General features: G+C 46.1%; 1 protein-coding gene across 1 annotated transcript in view; it reads right to left on the bottom strand.

Annotated features, from left to right (window-relative positions):
- The window catches only part of Dock5 (dedicator of cytokinesis 5), a 220,180-nt gene that overhangs the window by 7,105 nt on the left and 195,361 nt on the right, over nt 1-17,714 (bottom strand). The window contains exons 40-48 of the mRNA XM_008830960.3: nt 15,635-15,739; nt 14,179-14,320; nt 12,635-12,716; nt 11,904-11,988; nt 10,833-10,919; nt 7,780-7,956; nt 6,316-6,399; nt 5,118-5,255; nt 3,458-3,624 (exon numbers count right to left, since the gene is read on the bottom strand). Coding sequence (XP_008829182.1) covers nt 3,458-3,624; nt 5,118-5,255; nt 6,316-6,399; nt 7,780-7,956; nt 10,833-10,919; nt 11,904-11,988; nt 12,635-12,716; nt 14,179-14,320; nt 15,635-15,739 — 1,067 coding nt within the window. The remainder of the gene's footprint in view (nt 1-3,457; nt 3,625-5,117; nt 5,256-6,315; nt 6,400-7,779; nt 7,957-10,832; nt 10,920-11,903; nt 11,989-12,634; nt 12,717-14,178; nt 14,321-15,634; nt 15,740-17,714) is intronic.

The following is a 17,714-nucleotide window of genomic DNA, read 5'->3' as shown; positions in this document are numbered from 1 at the left end:
ACCACTGAGGGTAAAATGAACAGGAATGAGATCATCAAATGAAGGGGGGAGAGCGTGAGTGCATATTTATCTCTTTTTGGTGCATGTGTGTGTTCACATGGATGTGAAAACGTGTGTACATGCAGGTGCGCATGCATGTGAAGGCCAGAGGTCAATGTCTGGAGTCTTCCTCTATCACTTACCACCTTATTTTTTGAGACAGGGTCTCCCACTGAACCAGGGGCTCATTGATTTGGTTCCAGTGGTCAGCTGATGAGCTGGGAAACTGCCCGCCTCCACCCAACCCCAGCACTGCGCTTATAGATGTCTGCTGCCACATTAGGCTCTGACCTGCTGCTATGGATTCGAACCCAGCTCTGCCTGCTTGTGCAGCAGGTACTTTACCAACTGAGCCACCTCCGTAGCCCCTGTGAATATTTACCTTGTCCCAGGAAGAGATAAAGACAGAATTAATAAAGTGAAAGATGAGTGCACAGCTCTGTAGTTCTGCATGGTAGGTAATGGCAGATGTTCTGAAGTCAGGGGGCCTAAATTTAAATCCTACCCACTACCCACATTTGCTTGCTGGATGACCTTGGCCACAATATCTTAGACTCCTTATATGTAAAATAGGATGATGATAATACCTACTTGATTGAGTTGTTACAAAATACTTAGGTCAGTGCTTGGCACCAGTGAGTGCTTGTGAAATGTCTGCTAAGTATAGCAACAGATGTCCAATCACTGTAATGAAAACTGGATCCATTCAAGAATCATGATTAGACACTACACAGAGGGGATAACTTGATGAGTAATGCCCATATTTTAGATGGAATATATATATATATTTAATATGCTGTTGAAAAATTTTAAGAATGACCAGAGAGAAAGGGTAGCCTAACTTAAAAAAATTTATAAATCAGTACTTTATTTAAAAAAGAAGTCCAAGGGGCTAGAGAGATGGCTCTGCAGTTAAGAGTACTAGCTGCTCTTGCAGGGGAGCCAGGTTTGATTCCCAGCACCCACATGGCAGCTGACAACCATCCCTAACATCATCAGTTCCAGGGGATCTGACGCCCTCTTCTAACCTTCATGGGCATTGCATGACACAGGTGCACTTACATACATGCAGGCAATACACTCATACACAGAAAATAAAATTAATAAAGAAAATATTTTTTTAAAAAAGAACTCCAGCTGGGCATGGTGGTGCACACCTTTAATCCCAGCACTCGGGAAGCAGAGGCAGGAGGATCTCTGTGAGTTCAAGGCCAGCCTGGTCTACATAGTGAGTTCCAGGACAGCTGGGACTACAGGGAGTCTCTGTCACAAAAAGACAAAAAAAAAAAAAAAAAGTCCAAATATATATTGGGGAGGGGGGACTTTTTTAGATAGCCTGGAACTCACTATGTAGACCAAGCTGCCTCTGCCTCCTGAGTGCTGGGTTAAGATACACGCCACCACACACGGCTCCGAATCTTTTTTTTTAATTTGGTTTCACTTATTGCTAAATATATAACACTTAAAATAAGATATTTGAAGCTGAGTGTGATAGAATATGCCTATAGTCCCAGTCGCGCAGGAAACCGAAGAAGGGATCACTTGAGTCTGGGAGTTTGAAATTAGATTAGGCAAAGATTTTTTTCAAATTTTATTAATGAGTTTCTACATAAAAAGTGGAGAATGTAATAAACTCGATGTGTGCAACCTGCCACCAATAATGACTGGGTCAGAGCCAGTCTTGTTTTATCTGTGTACCCCATTACAGCCCTCACTCCTCCCCGAAATACTTGGAAAGAGTTCCCTGGTGTCCTGTCTATCCTGATTCCAGAGGGAGTTTCTAGAAGACAAGGTCTTGTTTTCCTAACTACAATCCATCACCATGCTTAAAAAGGAGTCATCCCCTAATTTCATCAAACATTCAATGTTCAAATGTTTTAACTAATGGCTCATTTGAATTAGGATCCAGGCAAGATTCACTCACTGTATTCAGCTGATTTGCTTATTAACACATTGTAAGCTTTTAAAATACTCAAGGTTCCCTCTTCTCCAGTCTAGAAGTATTGTTCCATGAAGACGCAGGCTGAGAGAGCTCTGGGGAGATCTACCCAAGGAAGTGCTGGCATTTCCACGGCAGTGACTCCAGACAGCTCATCTCCTATTCTATGCTGTTTTGAGTCAGGGTATCGCTCTGCATCGCAAGGTAGCCTTGAACTCTCCTGTCTCTGCTTTCCGAGTGTTGGGATTATAGGTATGAGCCATGATACCTGGCGCAGAGTGATTTTTCTCATTTCAGATTAATTTCTCCTTCTTTTAAGTTCTGTCTGGCTGGGCTTGATGGTACACAACTTTAATCTCAGCACTCCGGAGGCAGAGGCAGGCAGATCTCTATGAGACTGAGGTCAGCCTGTTCTACGTACTGAGTTCCAAGCCAGCTGTGGCTACAGGGAGACCCTGTCTCAAAAAGACAAAAAAAAAAAGTTCTGTCTGAGCCAGGGGTGGTGGCACATGCCTTCTCTGAAGATAAGGGTTTACTTTTACTTTATTTCTCTATTTAGTGCTAGATGTCTGGTTTCAATACAGAGAGAGGTAGGCTTCTGTTCATGCGCACAGTTCCAGGAGAAATCTGAAGGCACATGCGATCACAACCCGACTGTTGACTGAAATGGATGCTAAGAGTCAGGCTGTTTGTACTCAGGCATTGCTGTACTGTGGCATTGCACCCCCACAGTACTGATTAGGAGCCAGAGACTAAAAAGAGACTTTCAGGGCTGGGAAGATGGCTCAGTGGATAAACTGCTTGTTGTGCAAGGACCTGAGTTGAGATCCCCAGAACCCACATAAACACAGCCAGGCATAGCAGAATACCCCAGTGTTGTGGGACAGAAACGGGATCCAGGGCTCACTGGCCAGGTCTAGACATATGGCAAGCTCCAGGTTCAGGGAGAGACCTTGGCTCTAAAAAGTGAGGTGAAGGGTGACTGAGGAAGATGCCTTGTATCAACCTCTGGCCTCTACACGTGCCTGCATGCACAAGAGCAGCCACATGTGTACACACACGCAAGCATGCACACACGCACACATGCACGAAACTGTCTATTGATGTCTAATAAACTGAACTTTAAAAACAAAAGATTTTTTTCATATTATTTTCTACCTCTGGAATTTCACACTATATGAATATACAACTCATTGGTAAATGTAGATTTGAAGTTGTTTTAAAATAATTCAAATGATGAGCAATCAGGCAGTGCCCATGAAGTAACTGTAGTTTTGTATTATCAGTAACTTTTTTATTATCAGTTAACATCACTAATTTCCGTGATCTTCTCCATGAAGAACAACACAAGAAGAACCCAAGATTAGTGACAATGAATTACTCTCCTCCGACGCGTGGTGTGCCAACACACACCAAATCTCACCTTGGTGACCAGAGGCTAAGGTCCCAAGGCACTGCTCGACCCTTCACAAGCCTTACCCATCAGATCCTGGTCTGGAGGGGGCGTTGTCAGAAGAGTTGGAGGAGGTGGAGACCACAGAGGATGCCAGTGAGGTGACGGACAGCCTGCGCAGTGTGGAAGACATGATGTAGGGCATCACCACGGAGCCCGTGCGGCTTTGCTTCCTCTCAGTCAAGCTGGGCGGCTGAAAGACACACAGCCCGTCGGGGTTAGCAGGCTGTAACACAGCGGGTACGACACGGACTAGCCACCCTGTTTGTTTTATGAGAATATGATATATTGACCTTAGAGAAAAGTCTAAGGAGGACCTGAAGCTTAGCCTCGTTCAGTCTCAGGGAATCTAGGAATGTTGTATTTTCACAACAAATGTCACCAGGGAAAAATGCATGACGTCATTGGCATCATATTAAATTTGCTGGATTCTAATGAGGATGGAGGATTAAATTTAGTAAAATGGTTTTTTTTTTTTTTTTTTTTTTTTCAGTCTTTTTGAGGCATGGTCTCCCTGTATCCCCAGCTGGGCTGGAACTCACTATGTAGACCAGGTTGGCCTTGAACTCACAGAGATCTTCCTGCCTCTGCCTCCCAAGTGCTGGGATCAAAGGCGTGTGCCACCATACCAGGTGAAATTCAGTATCTCGAAGGCTCAGTTCTAGGAACTTGGGTGCAAAAGACCAATGTTCTTAGACAGTAGCAAGGAAGAAGGAAAGACTCAGGAAGAAGGTAAGACTGTTTTGTTTTGGTTTTTGCTTTGAGACACAGGCTGGTTATGTAGCCCAGGTTAGCTTCAAATAGCAACCTTCCTGCCTCAGCCTTCTCGGTTCTGAGACTACAGGTACATATCACCACACTTGGCAAGACTGGGCACTCTGATGACTGAAGGAAAGGGTTAGAAGAGACCTCTTGGTGAAAACTGCCCTGGGGATGTGTGCAGAGCTTTTATTTGAGGAAAGAATCTAAAAGTCAAGGGTTCAAGAACCAGACAGAGAGGGCAAGATGAACTCAAGGACAAAGAGAAGAGAAAGGACCAGAAGCAATCATACCATCAACTGTGGGAAAGTACAGGTCAGCACCCTCACTCAGCTCCTCTGGGGAAAACGCACTTGGAATTATGGGCAAGGAGGGTGTTAAAATTGGCAAAGATAGCAGAGTCAGGTGCACGCACTATAAAACAGAGTTTAAAATTCCTCTTTCCCTTTAGAGGCATGAAGACTAAACTTTTATCCAAATAGGGAAGATTTGGAAAAGTTACAAAAGCATTAGGTAAGACAGGAAAGAACGGACAGTGCATAGGACCAGGAAACTCTCAAGTGTGAGACCAGGAAACTCTTAAGTGCACTGAAGTGTTTTCAAAGTTCTCCACCCAGCCCAGTGGCCTTGGTAAATACCATCACCCGGGAGCTTGTTAGAACTGTCAATACTCCGGCTCTGCCCCGAACTATGGAATCGGAAACTCTGAAGCCCTGATATCTGTTTCACAAGCTCTCCAGTATTTCTAATGGCCAGTCAAATTTGAGAATCTCTATCTATCCCAGGGACGGTACAAGGTGATCAAAAGTAGAATACATTCTCTCTCGCCTGCCCACATGCTTGTGTGAGTGATTTGTCTTCTGGAACCCCAATCAATGTCGTAAAGGGTAAGAGGAAGAGTCTGAGGGCCATGTAGACAAAGCTTACCAGTGTTATCACCCCGTAGAGCTTCTCTACTTTTTCCTTTAGTTCTCGGAAGCATGAAGACAGCCGGTCATGCAGCGGCTTGAGCTGCTCTGTCAGCTTCTCCCCGTGGATACGGATCCCTTCTGTGAGGAGAGGCATCTGGAAGGAAGAGATACGGTTTGAGGAGGGCAACTCAGATTTGGAGATTGGAGCAAGGTGGGGTGGGGATGGACAGGCTAACTGATAGACACGGAACCATCTCACAAGAGCAACTCTTCACAGTCGAGGGCTTGGGAACTACGTCTAAGATGCAGAGAACTCTGCACACCAAAGATACAAAGACTCCAGGAGGGCTGATAGGCAAAGCTAATCCAACTGAGTGCTGGGGCATTTCCATGGATGGGCAGTGGGTAGATATGGGCCTTAGACTGACGTTGATGGCTTTGTTTTCTACTAGTGTTTATTGAAATGACGAGGAAGAAAATGAGAACATCTGTCAGCAAAAAACACAGGCTAGGAAACCAGTTTATGGGCTCTGTGTGTGTGTGTGTGTGTGTGTGTGTGTGTGTGTGTGTGTATGCAGAAGTGCACGTGTGTGCTCATGCCGATGGAGGCCAGAGGACAAACTCTGCTGCCATTCTCAGATGCCATCCACCTTTATTGAGAAAAGGTCTCTCACTGACCTGGAATTCACCAATTTATTAGGTTGGCTAACCAGCAAGTCTGAGAGATCTGCCTGTCTCCAATCCTAGGTATTGAGATTACAAGAGCATACTATCAGCTTTTTTTTTTTTTAAACATGGGTTAAGGGGATCAAACTCAGGTTCTTATGTTTGCAAGGCAAGACCTTTATCAACCAAGTCATCTCCCAACCCTAGTTTATGGACTTTCATCCCAGCTGAAAGGAAGCCCCTGTCCACACTGTGCAGTTAAACCATTCCTATGCCTCTCTCTCTCTCTCTCTCTCTCTCTCTCTCTCTCTCTCTCTCTCTCTCACACACACACACACACACACACACACACACACAGGTAGGGGGTGGCGGGGAGGGACACCAAGGCCAGGCAGATTCAGGGCATGGTTCCATAAGCTTTAAGAAAAGAAAGCAACTCAGAAAGTGGCATGCAGTCTCCAGCTCTGGAGACTTAGAACCAGATGCAGGGACCTCTCTGGAGTACTGCGCACAGCTGGAAGCTGCGTGCCTCCCTGCTACATACATACCTGCAAGGCAATCAGTCGCTTGAGCAGCTCTACCTTCTCCTGGTCCTCAGGATGTTCTTGCAAGTACTTTTCTGTAAAAAAAGCCTAAAGGCAGAGCACATGCAAGCATTACTTATGGTCTATACCTATCATGCATCTGAGTGTAAGAGAGAGAAGACAGCTGGAAAATAGAAAACCTCTTGTGTAATGATAAACCAGGAGTGTCCAGCTGAAAATTCACCCCTGTCCTAGGACAGCCTCTTCCTTCAATGAATTCAGGAAAGTATGTTGAATGATGCCTGTCTATACACAAGTTGGCTCCCTTAATCCCCAAATCCATCCTGTAAGTTGGGAAATATCCTCACTTTGCAGGTACCTGCAAGCTCAGAGAAGTGACACACGCTGTCCAGGAACACAGAGTGGCCAGTAGAGAGCCAGAAAGGGGCCACGTGCCACCTTCCAGGTTCTTTCCTCTCCACCAACTCTCCTGCCTTCTCGAAGGGACCTCCTTGCCAAATGCTTATTTTTATTCAAGAAGAGCCTCCCCCCGCAATATTCGGCCACTGAACATTCCCATAATAACTATGATTCCTGTCTCTAGTAATTGTGCTTAACCTCGACTGGATTCATGACCTCCAACTAAACGGTGTTCTAAACAAACCCCATGTGGTGGACTATATGTGATTAGTATGCCTCTCATGCTTTTTCAGCGTAACAGATTTAACACTCAGTTGGACAAAAATAATGGTAAAGCTGTGTGGAAGTTTGAATGAGAAACGTCCCCCAGGGGCTCATGTATTTGAACACTTGGACCCCAGGTGGTGGCGCTGTCTGGGGAGGTTATGGAGCTGTTGGGGTTGCAGTCTTGCTGCAGGAAGTACGTCAGTCGGGGCAGGCTTTGAGGTCTACGCTCATCTCACTTCTTGTTCTGTCTTCCTGTGTGTAGATGAAAAGGTGACCAGCCAGCTTCTTGTTCCTGCAGCCACGCCTTCCCCACCATGATGGGCTCTATCCCTCTTGAACTGTAAGCCAAAATAAACTCTTCCTAAGTTTCTTTTGGATGTGGTATTTTATCACAGCAACAGAAAAGTAACTAATACAATTTGCAACCATCTTAAGTCCACACAACGTGATCTAAGTCAGGCTGGAGGATGATGGAAACTCACTATGAATAAAACATCTCTGAAACGCTTGGAAGGGGTTTCACTTGAAGAGCATCCTGGGCTCTGGGTCCACCTGAGAACTGTCTTCCTTCCAGAAGGCAGAACAGCAGGTGCATCGGCCAGAGGCACCTGGAACTGGCATTCTTTCAGCAACGCTTCAGAGGGCAAGAGGAGGCCAGGGACAATCCTTTTGTTAATTTCATATGCTTATTCACAGAGGGCAGAGTGAAAACGCAGAGAAACTGTAGGAAACCACTTCACCAGAGCACTTTGGCACAGGGGGAGGCCCCTAAGTCCTGTGAGATTTGGGAGCTGGACTCACCTTTTCATAGTTGGAAAATCCCCCCATGACAGCTGGGTCCACGATGCCGTTGAGCAGCATGGAAAGCGGGTGCACAGAGAGGGACCGGTCCCAGGCATGCTGCTGCACACAGTTGCTGATCTTCTCATTGGTCAGTTCCATGGTTTCTATGGCATTCTCCAAAGGACTGATTTCTTCCTGAAGGACAGAACATGTGGGAGGAGGACTGTCTGTGAGCCGCACTGTGATGACTGAAACCAGTTTAATCATTCCTCTCAAGAGGTAGCAAATGCCTACAATGAGCTTGTTAAGATTATGTTTATTAGGACTCCGTTCTTTTCTGTTACAACGGTGGACAAATGCAAAGTCAGATACTGAAAATTTTGGGAGGCAGGCTGCTGATGTAAAATCTAGTCTGTGAGAATGACGATTTCTTGGAGTGAAAATGTCATACAAAATATGAGAAGGGAAAAAGTCTGGAGCTGTAGCCTGGAGTATTTCTCAGACAAAGCTGCCTCAGGAGTTGTGTGACAGTGACTAGTAGATCTGAGACACTTCTGTGCCACTGAGAGTGGAAAGGGTCCCCTGGAAAATTTACTCCTTTCTGAGAGAAAAAGCAAGTGATCTTGGAAGTCCTATATTCAGACCCCATGCCAAGTCACCTTAGGGCAGAGTCTGTGGATAACGGGTGAGAGGGAATTAGGCTGAGTTTGGGATGAAAATGCAATCATAGGCAATACGAATAGATTCCTCTTCTGGAAATTTCTTCCAAACCAGGTTTCCAGAAAAGTCACCTCTTTTATTTTGCCCTTCATTGTCCATATGTCTTACCCCAGTCCTCGTTCCTAAAGTCTCCATCCAGAAATAACAGACTTGAAGAACAATGATTTCTCACTAACACTAAGGAATACTTCAAACTGCAGATCATGTTGGTCCAGAAATATCCCCTCCCCTCCCCTCTCCTCTCCTCCCCTCCCCTCCCCCCCATCTTCATTCTCTTCTTTCTGCTTGTTGTTTTGAGACAGACACCTCATTACATAGACCAGACTAGCCTCAAATTTGCAGAGATCCTTTTGCTTCAGCCTCCTGAGTGCTGGAATATCACTCGCCTACCACATCCAGCTCCAAGAAATGCCTGGCTCCAAGAAACTCATTTTTCTCCCTTTGTTGTGTACAGAAACCAAGACTTGTGCATACTAGATGAGTGCTTGACATGTCAGTACATATGCTTAGTCAATAAATATATCTCAAACGACTACTTTATGCTAAGTGCCATGATACACCCCAGAGTTACAAGAGCGATGAAGAAGATAAATAACCATGCACTGTATGTGGTAGGGAATGGATTCTAGGACCTTGAAGGCACCAAAATCTATGGATGCTCAAATGCCTGCTCTAAAATTGTGTAGCAGTTACATATAACTTCTGTATATCCTACCATATTCTCTCCTTCCTCCCTCCCTCCCTCCTTCCTTCTTTCCTCCCTCCCTCCTTCTCTCTGTCTCTGTCTCTCTCTCAAGACAGGGTCTCATTACGTTGCCCCTGGATTGCCTCTGCCTCATGAATGCTGAGATTAAAGGCATGTGTCACCATGCTAATACTTTAATTACCTCTAGATTACTGGTAGGAATTAGGGCAATGCAAATGCTATGCAACTGGTGGCTATTTTATTACATTGTCCTGCGAAGGAAAACGTCTGTACATGTTTAGTACAGAAGCAACTATGCTAGACCTAAATTCATAGCACACAATCCGCAGCTGGTTAATCTACAGCTGGTTGAATCACTGTGTGCGGAACTGCACATTTAGAAGGCTCACCGTAATTCAAGGCTGGTAGGAGCTTACAGTTTTGTGAGAACTCAAAACTTTCAAACAGGGTGGGTTAGAAATATGTCCAGAATACAATGGGGCCAGAGACCACGAAGGATATCTAACTATGGTGGGAAATTCCGGAGGCAGCTTCATGGAAAAGGTGGTCCCACCCTGAACTCGATGGAAGTTACATTCTGAAGTGGTAAGAGGACATCAATGCCAAAAGTAGAAATAAAGTTTCAAAAGACCCAATGTTATACAGGGCTTGAACAATATTAAAATCTTAGTTCCAATAGATTCACTAAGAGATGGAAAGAGCTGAATGGAGGTGGAAGGAGATGGATGGCCGTGGTCAGAAGTGACTCAAGTTAAATGGTGGATGGGCGTGGATGGAGTGGATACAGGTGGTTGGAGGTGGATGGAGATGATTGGAGATGAGTGGAGGTACAAGGAGGTGGATGGAGGTGGACGGAAATGGCTGGGGTGGATGGAGGTAGTAGAGATAGAGAGATGGATAGAGGTGGATGGTAGTAGATGGAGACGGATGGAGATGGACAGAGGTGGATAGAGATGGATGGAGGTGAAAGGAGATGATGGAGGTGGATGGAGATGATGATGAGCTCTGTACCATAGGCCCTAGGGAGCTTGAACAAGAACACATGACATATCCAGGCCTTCTCAATGGGATCCACATTCTGAGGTAATGAGGAAGACAGGCTGAGGAGACCAGGGCAGGGAGGCAACAGGAGACCTCTTCAGCAATACCAAGCAGAGCTTGGGGTGAGAAACAAGGAAATAACACAGGGGAGCTAGAGGGAAAACAGATACATAAATATTATAAAGGTAAAAACAGCTGCTTTGGGGCGTAAAGATGGGGCAGGAGCTACAGTTACTGGTGACGCAATGAGCTGAGAACAAAACATGCTTCGGGAGGGAAGACGTGGCTGACAGACAGCTCCCTAGAGGCATTCCAGCCATGTTTCTGGGCACTAGCAGGCCTGTGGGGGAGACAAAGCTTCTTGGGCCCTGAAAGAGTCATTCTCTGAGAGTGACCTTTAGGGTTGGTGTTGTAACATCAGTTTTACAAAGTGGTCCTCTGGTATAAGTGTGCCTTTTATTTCTCTTTTGAAAAACAAAGTTGGCCAGAGGAGGCGAGCCAAGCTGGTGCAGCCTGCTGTGGAATTTAACAAAGGCTGTTATTATATTTGCAGACAGAAAGGGTTTTATTTTTCCCCTCTGAGTTACAACTTCAAATGACTCACTGTTGAAATCTGTTTGACTTCAAACCACTTGAGAATCCCAGGGAAGGTATAGGCCGTTGTATATGTGGTCCGTTCAATCCACATGGTCTGGTGCAGGAAAGAAAACGAGAAACAGTGGTCAGCTTCCAAGGTCACACAGCTGAAACGCCCGGGCCAGTCAGGTGAGACTCCATTTCCTTATGTCTCCAAGGGAATGGAACACAATTCCTCATAAAACTTAAGGATTCTGGCTTTTGAGCTGCCAAGGATGGTGTGTTTGGACTCTCCTACTCTTAGGATGGAAACGTGAGGTCAGGGAGGGCAGTGCAAGTGTGATGTCATGTCAGCAGCAAGACCAGAAGCAGAGTCCAGCTTCGTGACCTTCAGTCTAGAGGTTTCTACTGAGGCGGACAGCCTGTTGCATCAGTGATTACCAAGTGAAGTCGCTTCTCCTGAGGAGTGTGTGCCGATGGGAGAGGCATTTTATCGAGCTCGGTTGACAAAGTACTTGCTGTGCAATCATGAAGGCCTGAGAGCGATCCCCAGCACCCATGCAAAAAGTCATGGGTGGGGACACACACTTTGGGGCTCAGTATCTAGCCAGCCTAGCCTACTTGGCTAGATGCAAGTCCCAGTGAGAGACTCTTTAAAAAAAACAAACAAACATGGTGAGGGCTGGAGAGATGGCTCAGTGGTTAAGGGCACTGGCTGCTCTTGCAGAGGACCTGGGTTCAATTCCCAGCACCCACATGGTGGCTAACAACCTTCTGTAGCTCCAGTTCCAGGAGATCTAATGCCCTCTCCTGACCTTTGTGGGCACTGCATGACACAGGTGCACTTACATGCATGCAGGCGTTATACTCATACACATAAAAAAAATAATAAAAAAATGTATTTTTTTAATAAAATATATTTTTTAAAAAACAAGGTGGACAGCTCCTGAGGAGCGACACCTGAGATTGACCTCTGGTTTCCACACGAATGAAGGTACATCCATCCTCCCCTGTCCCACCAAATATGTCCACATTTGTGCATGCACCCTCCCCCGACCTCTGCCCCCACACATAGAGAAGGCGAAGTGGGTAGACTCACAGCAAACTCATTGTCCGGGTCTTTTTCTCCTTTCCGGAATGGCCGGGAATATCTGAACTGCTGTACTTCATTGGCCCTGTAGTAGCTGGGGAAGGGCAGAATGCCTGCATTGGACCTCTTGGAACCAGCACCCTCAGCCCTGACACTCACCACATGCACATGACACACCTGACACTGGCTCTTGCCCACTCCACTGTCGCTTGGCCAACAGGGCCACACTGAGCTCCTGGGACAGTGCACACCTGAGTCTTGTTCCACATCTTACTTTTAGTATTTATAAGTCTATTTTGCAGCTCAGACTTTTAAAAGGTAAGATGCTTATACCTGTTTGAGATCTCATCTGCACAGACTTGCAATTATGCTGTCAATCAACATCACTGGTGTGTTAGCGTCTCACAAGACAGGAAGCAGCTTCAAACGCAAGGTGATCCTCAGTGATGTTTGAGTATAACTATGAGCTAAGGAATCGCTTGCCTGAGTGCGATTCAGATCTCCTCTGTCTCAATTCAAAACCATGTTGCTTTAACTTGTTAAGCTTTCATCTTATGCCCCAAACTGTTTAAGTAGTAGGACTTCCCAACTGCAATGAATTTGATGTAGTCCAAGTAAGGTCTTGCAATGCAGCCCAGACCCAGCTTGAACTTGCCGCCCCTGCCCCCTTCAGTGCAGGTTGACAGGCATGTGTTGTAATCAACCTGATCATTTTCTTTTTTGAAAAAAGAACTGCTTACTTCAAGATCTGCTCTGGAACTGGTTTGTCCTTGTAGTTGGGTGGCAGGCTCATCACGGGCTTCACGGTGAAGCACTGCAGGTCTGAGGGCTTGTTAAGGAAAGGAAAAGGTTGACCAGGCTGTAGGTGCCAGAGACGATGAGGTCCCTGTTTCCTACCTCATACCCCCTTTAACCCTGTGCTAGCACTTCAGGGAAAGTGAGGCTCCCATGTGCACTGCCACAAAGTGAGATTAAATGATGATGCCTGGGACATTTCTTGTAGCCAGATACCTGGTAAATATCCTTGCCACAGGAAAACAGGGGTCCATGAAACATCAGGAAATAGATGGTCAGAAATAGTTTTAAATGACTCCTTTTGGACAAATATCCCTCTGAAATAGCCAGACTCCAGAGCCCAGGCAACAGGAATTGTTATCTTTGGATGCTACTGTTGAGGACGCGCCTTCCTGGTGACTCTACTAAGTGTTCTGAATTGATCTCTACTGCATTGCACAACCCTACAAGATGGACAACACCGTTCTTTTTCAGCAAAGGAAGACTTCGAGGCTGAGAGAGGTTAAAACCCAAGATGCCGTAACTGGGAAGTGAAGTCAGGCCTTGAAACCAGCTTGGGATAAGGGCTCCTGTTTGGATTGGACACCCCCTACCAATGCAGCCTGCCTTCGTTACCAACAGGCTCTTCACCTAAAGACAACTGAGGAATTCCTTCTGTACTGAACATGTACAGATTTTTTTTTTTTTTTGGTCACTGTTCCTTAATACAGTGTGACAACATTCACACAGCACGTACACCCTATGAGGGGATTCTAGGAGGGGCTAGGGAGAGGGCTCTGTTTGGAAAGGATGTGCAAGTATTAGCACCCATGTATGAAGCCAGCACTGTGGGCTTGCATCTGAACCCCAGTGCTAGGGAGGCAGAGACAGGTGGATTCCTGGAGTTCACTGGCCAGCCAGCCTAGATCACTCGGTGAGTTTTAGGTTCAGTGACAGAATCTGCCTCAAAAAACAAACCAAAGTCACAGAGAGCAATAGAGGAAGATGCTTGACGTCAACCTCCGGCTTCCACCTAGATGTGCACACACATACAAAAGCAACATGAACATGCACATTCATACCATACACACACACACACACACACTCAAGCAAAAATATAGTATTGAGGAGGATATGCATTGCCTGTATATCAATCCTATGCCATGTACAGGACTTGAGGATCTATATATTTTGGTGTCCATGGGTAGGTGAGAAGCAGGGAAGGAGAGGTGCTGCTGGACGCCTTGTTTCAATCCTGAATTCAGGACAGGAACTCTGCCCTGCTCAAGCTCCCATATGGTTATAAAATATATCCCTTCATCCTCAAGATTAACTGACCGTCTCTTCCCTAAGGGTCTCAAGACTTTTAGACTGTGTAGTTGAAGGAGGACTCTGAGGACTCAGGGCACATCTGCCTGCACAGAGGGGGCTGCAACCCTTAGTACATCTGACTCAGCTTGGACTGTCCTGGGCTAGGAGCCTTGGGCTGCTTTCCCCACAGCAAGGATGCACTGCTTCCGGGATGACTTGATATCGTCTCCTGGAGGCGTGGTATTGCTCATCTTCTCGGCATTGGGGAACTGGGTCAGCAGTCTCAGGCTGAAGTCTTCTCTCCTCTCATACTCCTTCCCCCGGTAGATGAAGATTTTATTCTGCAGGTCAGGGATGCCAAAGGAAATCGTTAGCTATGGAGAATGAAGGGGTACCCAGATCTGTAGATAGAGGAAGTCACCGTACCCACAGCCAAAGTCCAGTCCACTACCAGGAGCTGAATAGCGTCCATCAGGTGGATATTCTAATTCATCCCTCCCTTCCCGTTGATGGACATTTGAGCTGCATCTATATTTGATGATTATGATTAAGGCTGCCACAAACTTCCCTGCAATATTTGGGAAGGAACAGATTTCTATTTCACTTGGGTAAATACATCCTGGTTAAGAGCTTTTACAGCAGGGGCTACTTTTCTTGGTTACATTTTAAACTTTACATTCATAGGTTAACCTTTAACTCCTTCACCAGCCTCATTAGCTTTCAGAATCCCTGAGGACAGGGCGATGTCTGACTGTAACCAGAGCATTCTTGCTGCCTCCCCAGTGCCTGGCACAGAGCAGGCAACCAGTGACATATACTGAATATATACTTTCTCAGAAAGTCCTACTAGGAATGTAAAGGGCTTTCTTTGCTGTTGTGGTTCCACAGTTTTTTAAGGCAGGGTCTTGTGTAGCCATGTAGCCCAGGACATCCTCCAGCTTACTCTCACTATGTAGCTGAGGATGACCTTGAACTTCTGATACTTGAGAGGGCCTGTACCTCAGCAGTGCTGTGATTAAGGGCGTGTGCCACCACACCCAGTTTTAGGTGGTGCAGGGGAGCAAATCCAGGCAAGCACTCCAACAGTGCTACATCCCTAGTCCACCCTATTTTCTTTTTAGTTAGAGGAAGATGCTAGATAAATATCTGTTTAAACAAAGTTCAAGTCTAAAAGTCTTTCTGGAAAGTTTTCTCTTCTTAAACTATAAAGTCAATGCCACATTATGGATATTGTTTTGAGAAGGAAGAGAAAGTTCACCCCTGTCGTTACTGCAGCAAAACTATTTTTACTTTGGAAAAATGCTTGTTGTCTTGTTCTGGGATAATGGATTTCAAAATATCCCCGGCTAGAAGTAAAATACGCAACTAAACATATCCATCAACATTTTCTCCAGCGTGGCCAGTGGGGGAGCTGATTCTGTTTTCCCCTTATCTGGTTGCACCTGGGGAAAGGCACTGAACAAAGGATCTTCCAGAATACAGAGGAGTGTCAGGGGTGTGGCGTAAAAGAGGTCAGCACTCAGGAAGAGGTCTCTCTCCACACCCCGACCTCCCACGCAGGCCAGCAGCTGCTGACACGCGGCCACCCATCTGGAAGAGAGATGAGTCTCTTCTCCACCCCTAATGGCTCCGGAGACCACCCCCAGGCTCCTCACCCGCAGGAAAGAAGGAAAACCGTGTCCGTAGTATCCCACAGCAAAGTATTCAGGCTGGGGCCTCATGGCCTTAATGATGTTCTCATAAAACGAAGCTCGTTTTTTCTGAAAAACAAAACAACACATTCCACTGGGAGGTCACAAGGACACTGTTGGAAGAAACAAAAAGAAGGAAAAGGATCAGCCTGTTTGCCTTTTCCCTCGTGTCATACTGAGAAAGGAACGATCTGTGGAAGCCACCTTGTGACCTTGTGGGCTGCAGAGTGACTCTGTTCCGGGATCCAACATTTGGCACTTGGGACTCAGAATGGGTCTTGGAGCCCGACAAGCACTTTCTGAGATGTATAAAAAGAGTCTGCTGTTCTGAACTTAACCAGGCCTGTGAGCGCAGATGAGGAACTTTCCACTTTGAGCAGGTGATTCGGATGGATGTGTTACGTTTGTCTGACATCCAGAATGTGGTGTTGGCCGGCCTCTCGATCTCTGGTTCCACTTCTTTGAATGCATCACTATGAATCTCTTTTAGACAGGGTCTCGCACAGCTCAGGCTGGCCTCAAACTCTCATGCAGCTGAGAATGCTCTGATCCTCCTGCCTCTGCCTCCCAGGCACTAGGATTATAGGTACACATGACCATTCTTGGCCTTATGTGGTGCTAGGGATGAAGCCCAAGGTTTCAGGCATGCTAGGCATGTATGTCTACACTCTAGCTACATCCCCAGCCTGTGAATTACTCTATTTCCCTTATTTTATTGTGATACTGGGGATTAAACCCAGGAACTCATGCATACAAGGCAAGGGTTCTATCACTGAGCTCCAACCTCTGCTCTCTTTTTACTTTTTATTTTGAGATACAATTCTCATTAAGTTGCTCAGGCTGGCTTAACTTGCTCTCTAGGCTAGCTAGACCTTGAACTTGCCATCCTCCTATATTACCTTCCCATGTATCTGGTATTTCAGGTCTGGGCCACCTGGGGGGCTTTGAGGGATGACCCCAACTCCAGCCTCATGGTTGACTTTCCTCTAGGTGAAGGTCTGTCATAACAAAGTTTCTAGATGGGTGACAGGTCACCAACATCTCAACCCAAGTCAGTTTATGAAATTTTTGAGTAAATTTCTAGCACCTTGATGGCAGGAGCTAATACAGTAGATAGGTTAATTTTTTATCAAATGCTCTGGACAAATAGTTTCTCAAATGAAAGGTCATTCTATACTAATAGTAGGCTGATCTTTCCTAGCTCCTCCCCTAACAGCTATCCACCAGAGCTCAGTGTCTGGCTGTGTGTGCCCACAGTTAGGCAGAACACACAGGCTCAGAGAACTGCCAAGGATGGGCCCCTCAGTGACATGAGGAAGAAGGAAAATGGCAAAAACCATTTAGATCTCGTCACCTGCACACACAGCCTGTCATGGTATGCACAGTGGCACTCTGGTAGAAACAAAGCCAGCCTCGATGATGGGCTGTCCCTCCTTTAGTAGGGTCTCACACGTGGGAATTAAAGGACAAGTAATTTTTAAATTACACTTTATTTATTGTGTGTGTGTCAACACACTCATGTTTGCACATGCCACAGCGCATGTGTGGAGGTCAGAGGACAACTTGTGGGAGTCTGTTCTCTCCTTTCACCATGTAGGACCCAGGGATTGAACTCATCTCGTCAGACTTAGCAACAAGTCCCTTTACCCACTGAGCCATCTCACTGGCTCAGGACAAGTAACTTTTGGTGAACAGACGATATCCAAAAGCAGCCAAAGCTGGGACTGCGTTTCTATAAGGGAGAGTGAGAGCATAAAAGTTCAGGGAGACAGGAACAGGGAGAGTCTACACAAACAGATGGCCTGGGAAGAGGGTGGGTGCTGTGGGCAAGCACCGCCAAAGAACTTCACCAGGGTGCCATCTCTCCGGCTCAGTGTCCACCTCCCCTCTAGGGCAGGCCTCTTTCCAGTCCCAGTATTCAGGGGAGGAACAATGGTCAGAGCTTTGGTCCCATCTCTTCTCATTTTTTAATTTTTAAAAAAGATTTTTGGGGGCTGGAGAGATGGCTCAGCGGTTAAGAACACTGGTTGTTCTTGCAGAAGAC

This window comes from Nannospalax galili, unplaced genomic scaffold (assembly GCF_000622305.1).
Source record: "Nannospalax galili isolate Female #2095 unplaced genomic scaffold, S.galili_v1.0 scaffold915, whole genome shotgun sequence".
NCBI classification, from domain to species: domain Eukaryota; kingdom Metazoa; phylum Chordata; class Mammalia; order Rodentia; family Spalacidae; genus Nannospalax; species Nannospalax galili.
This window is presented reverse-complemented; position numbering and strand designations above follow the sequence as displayed.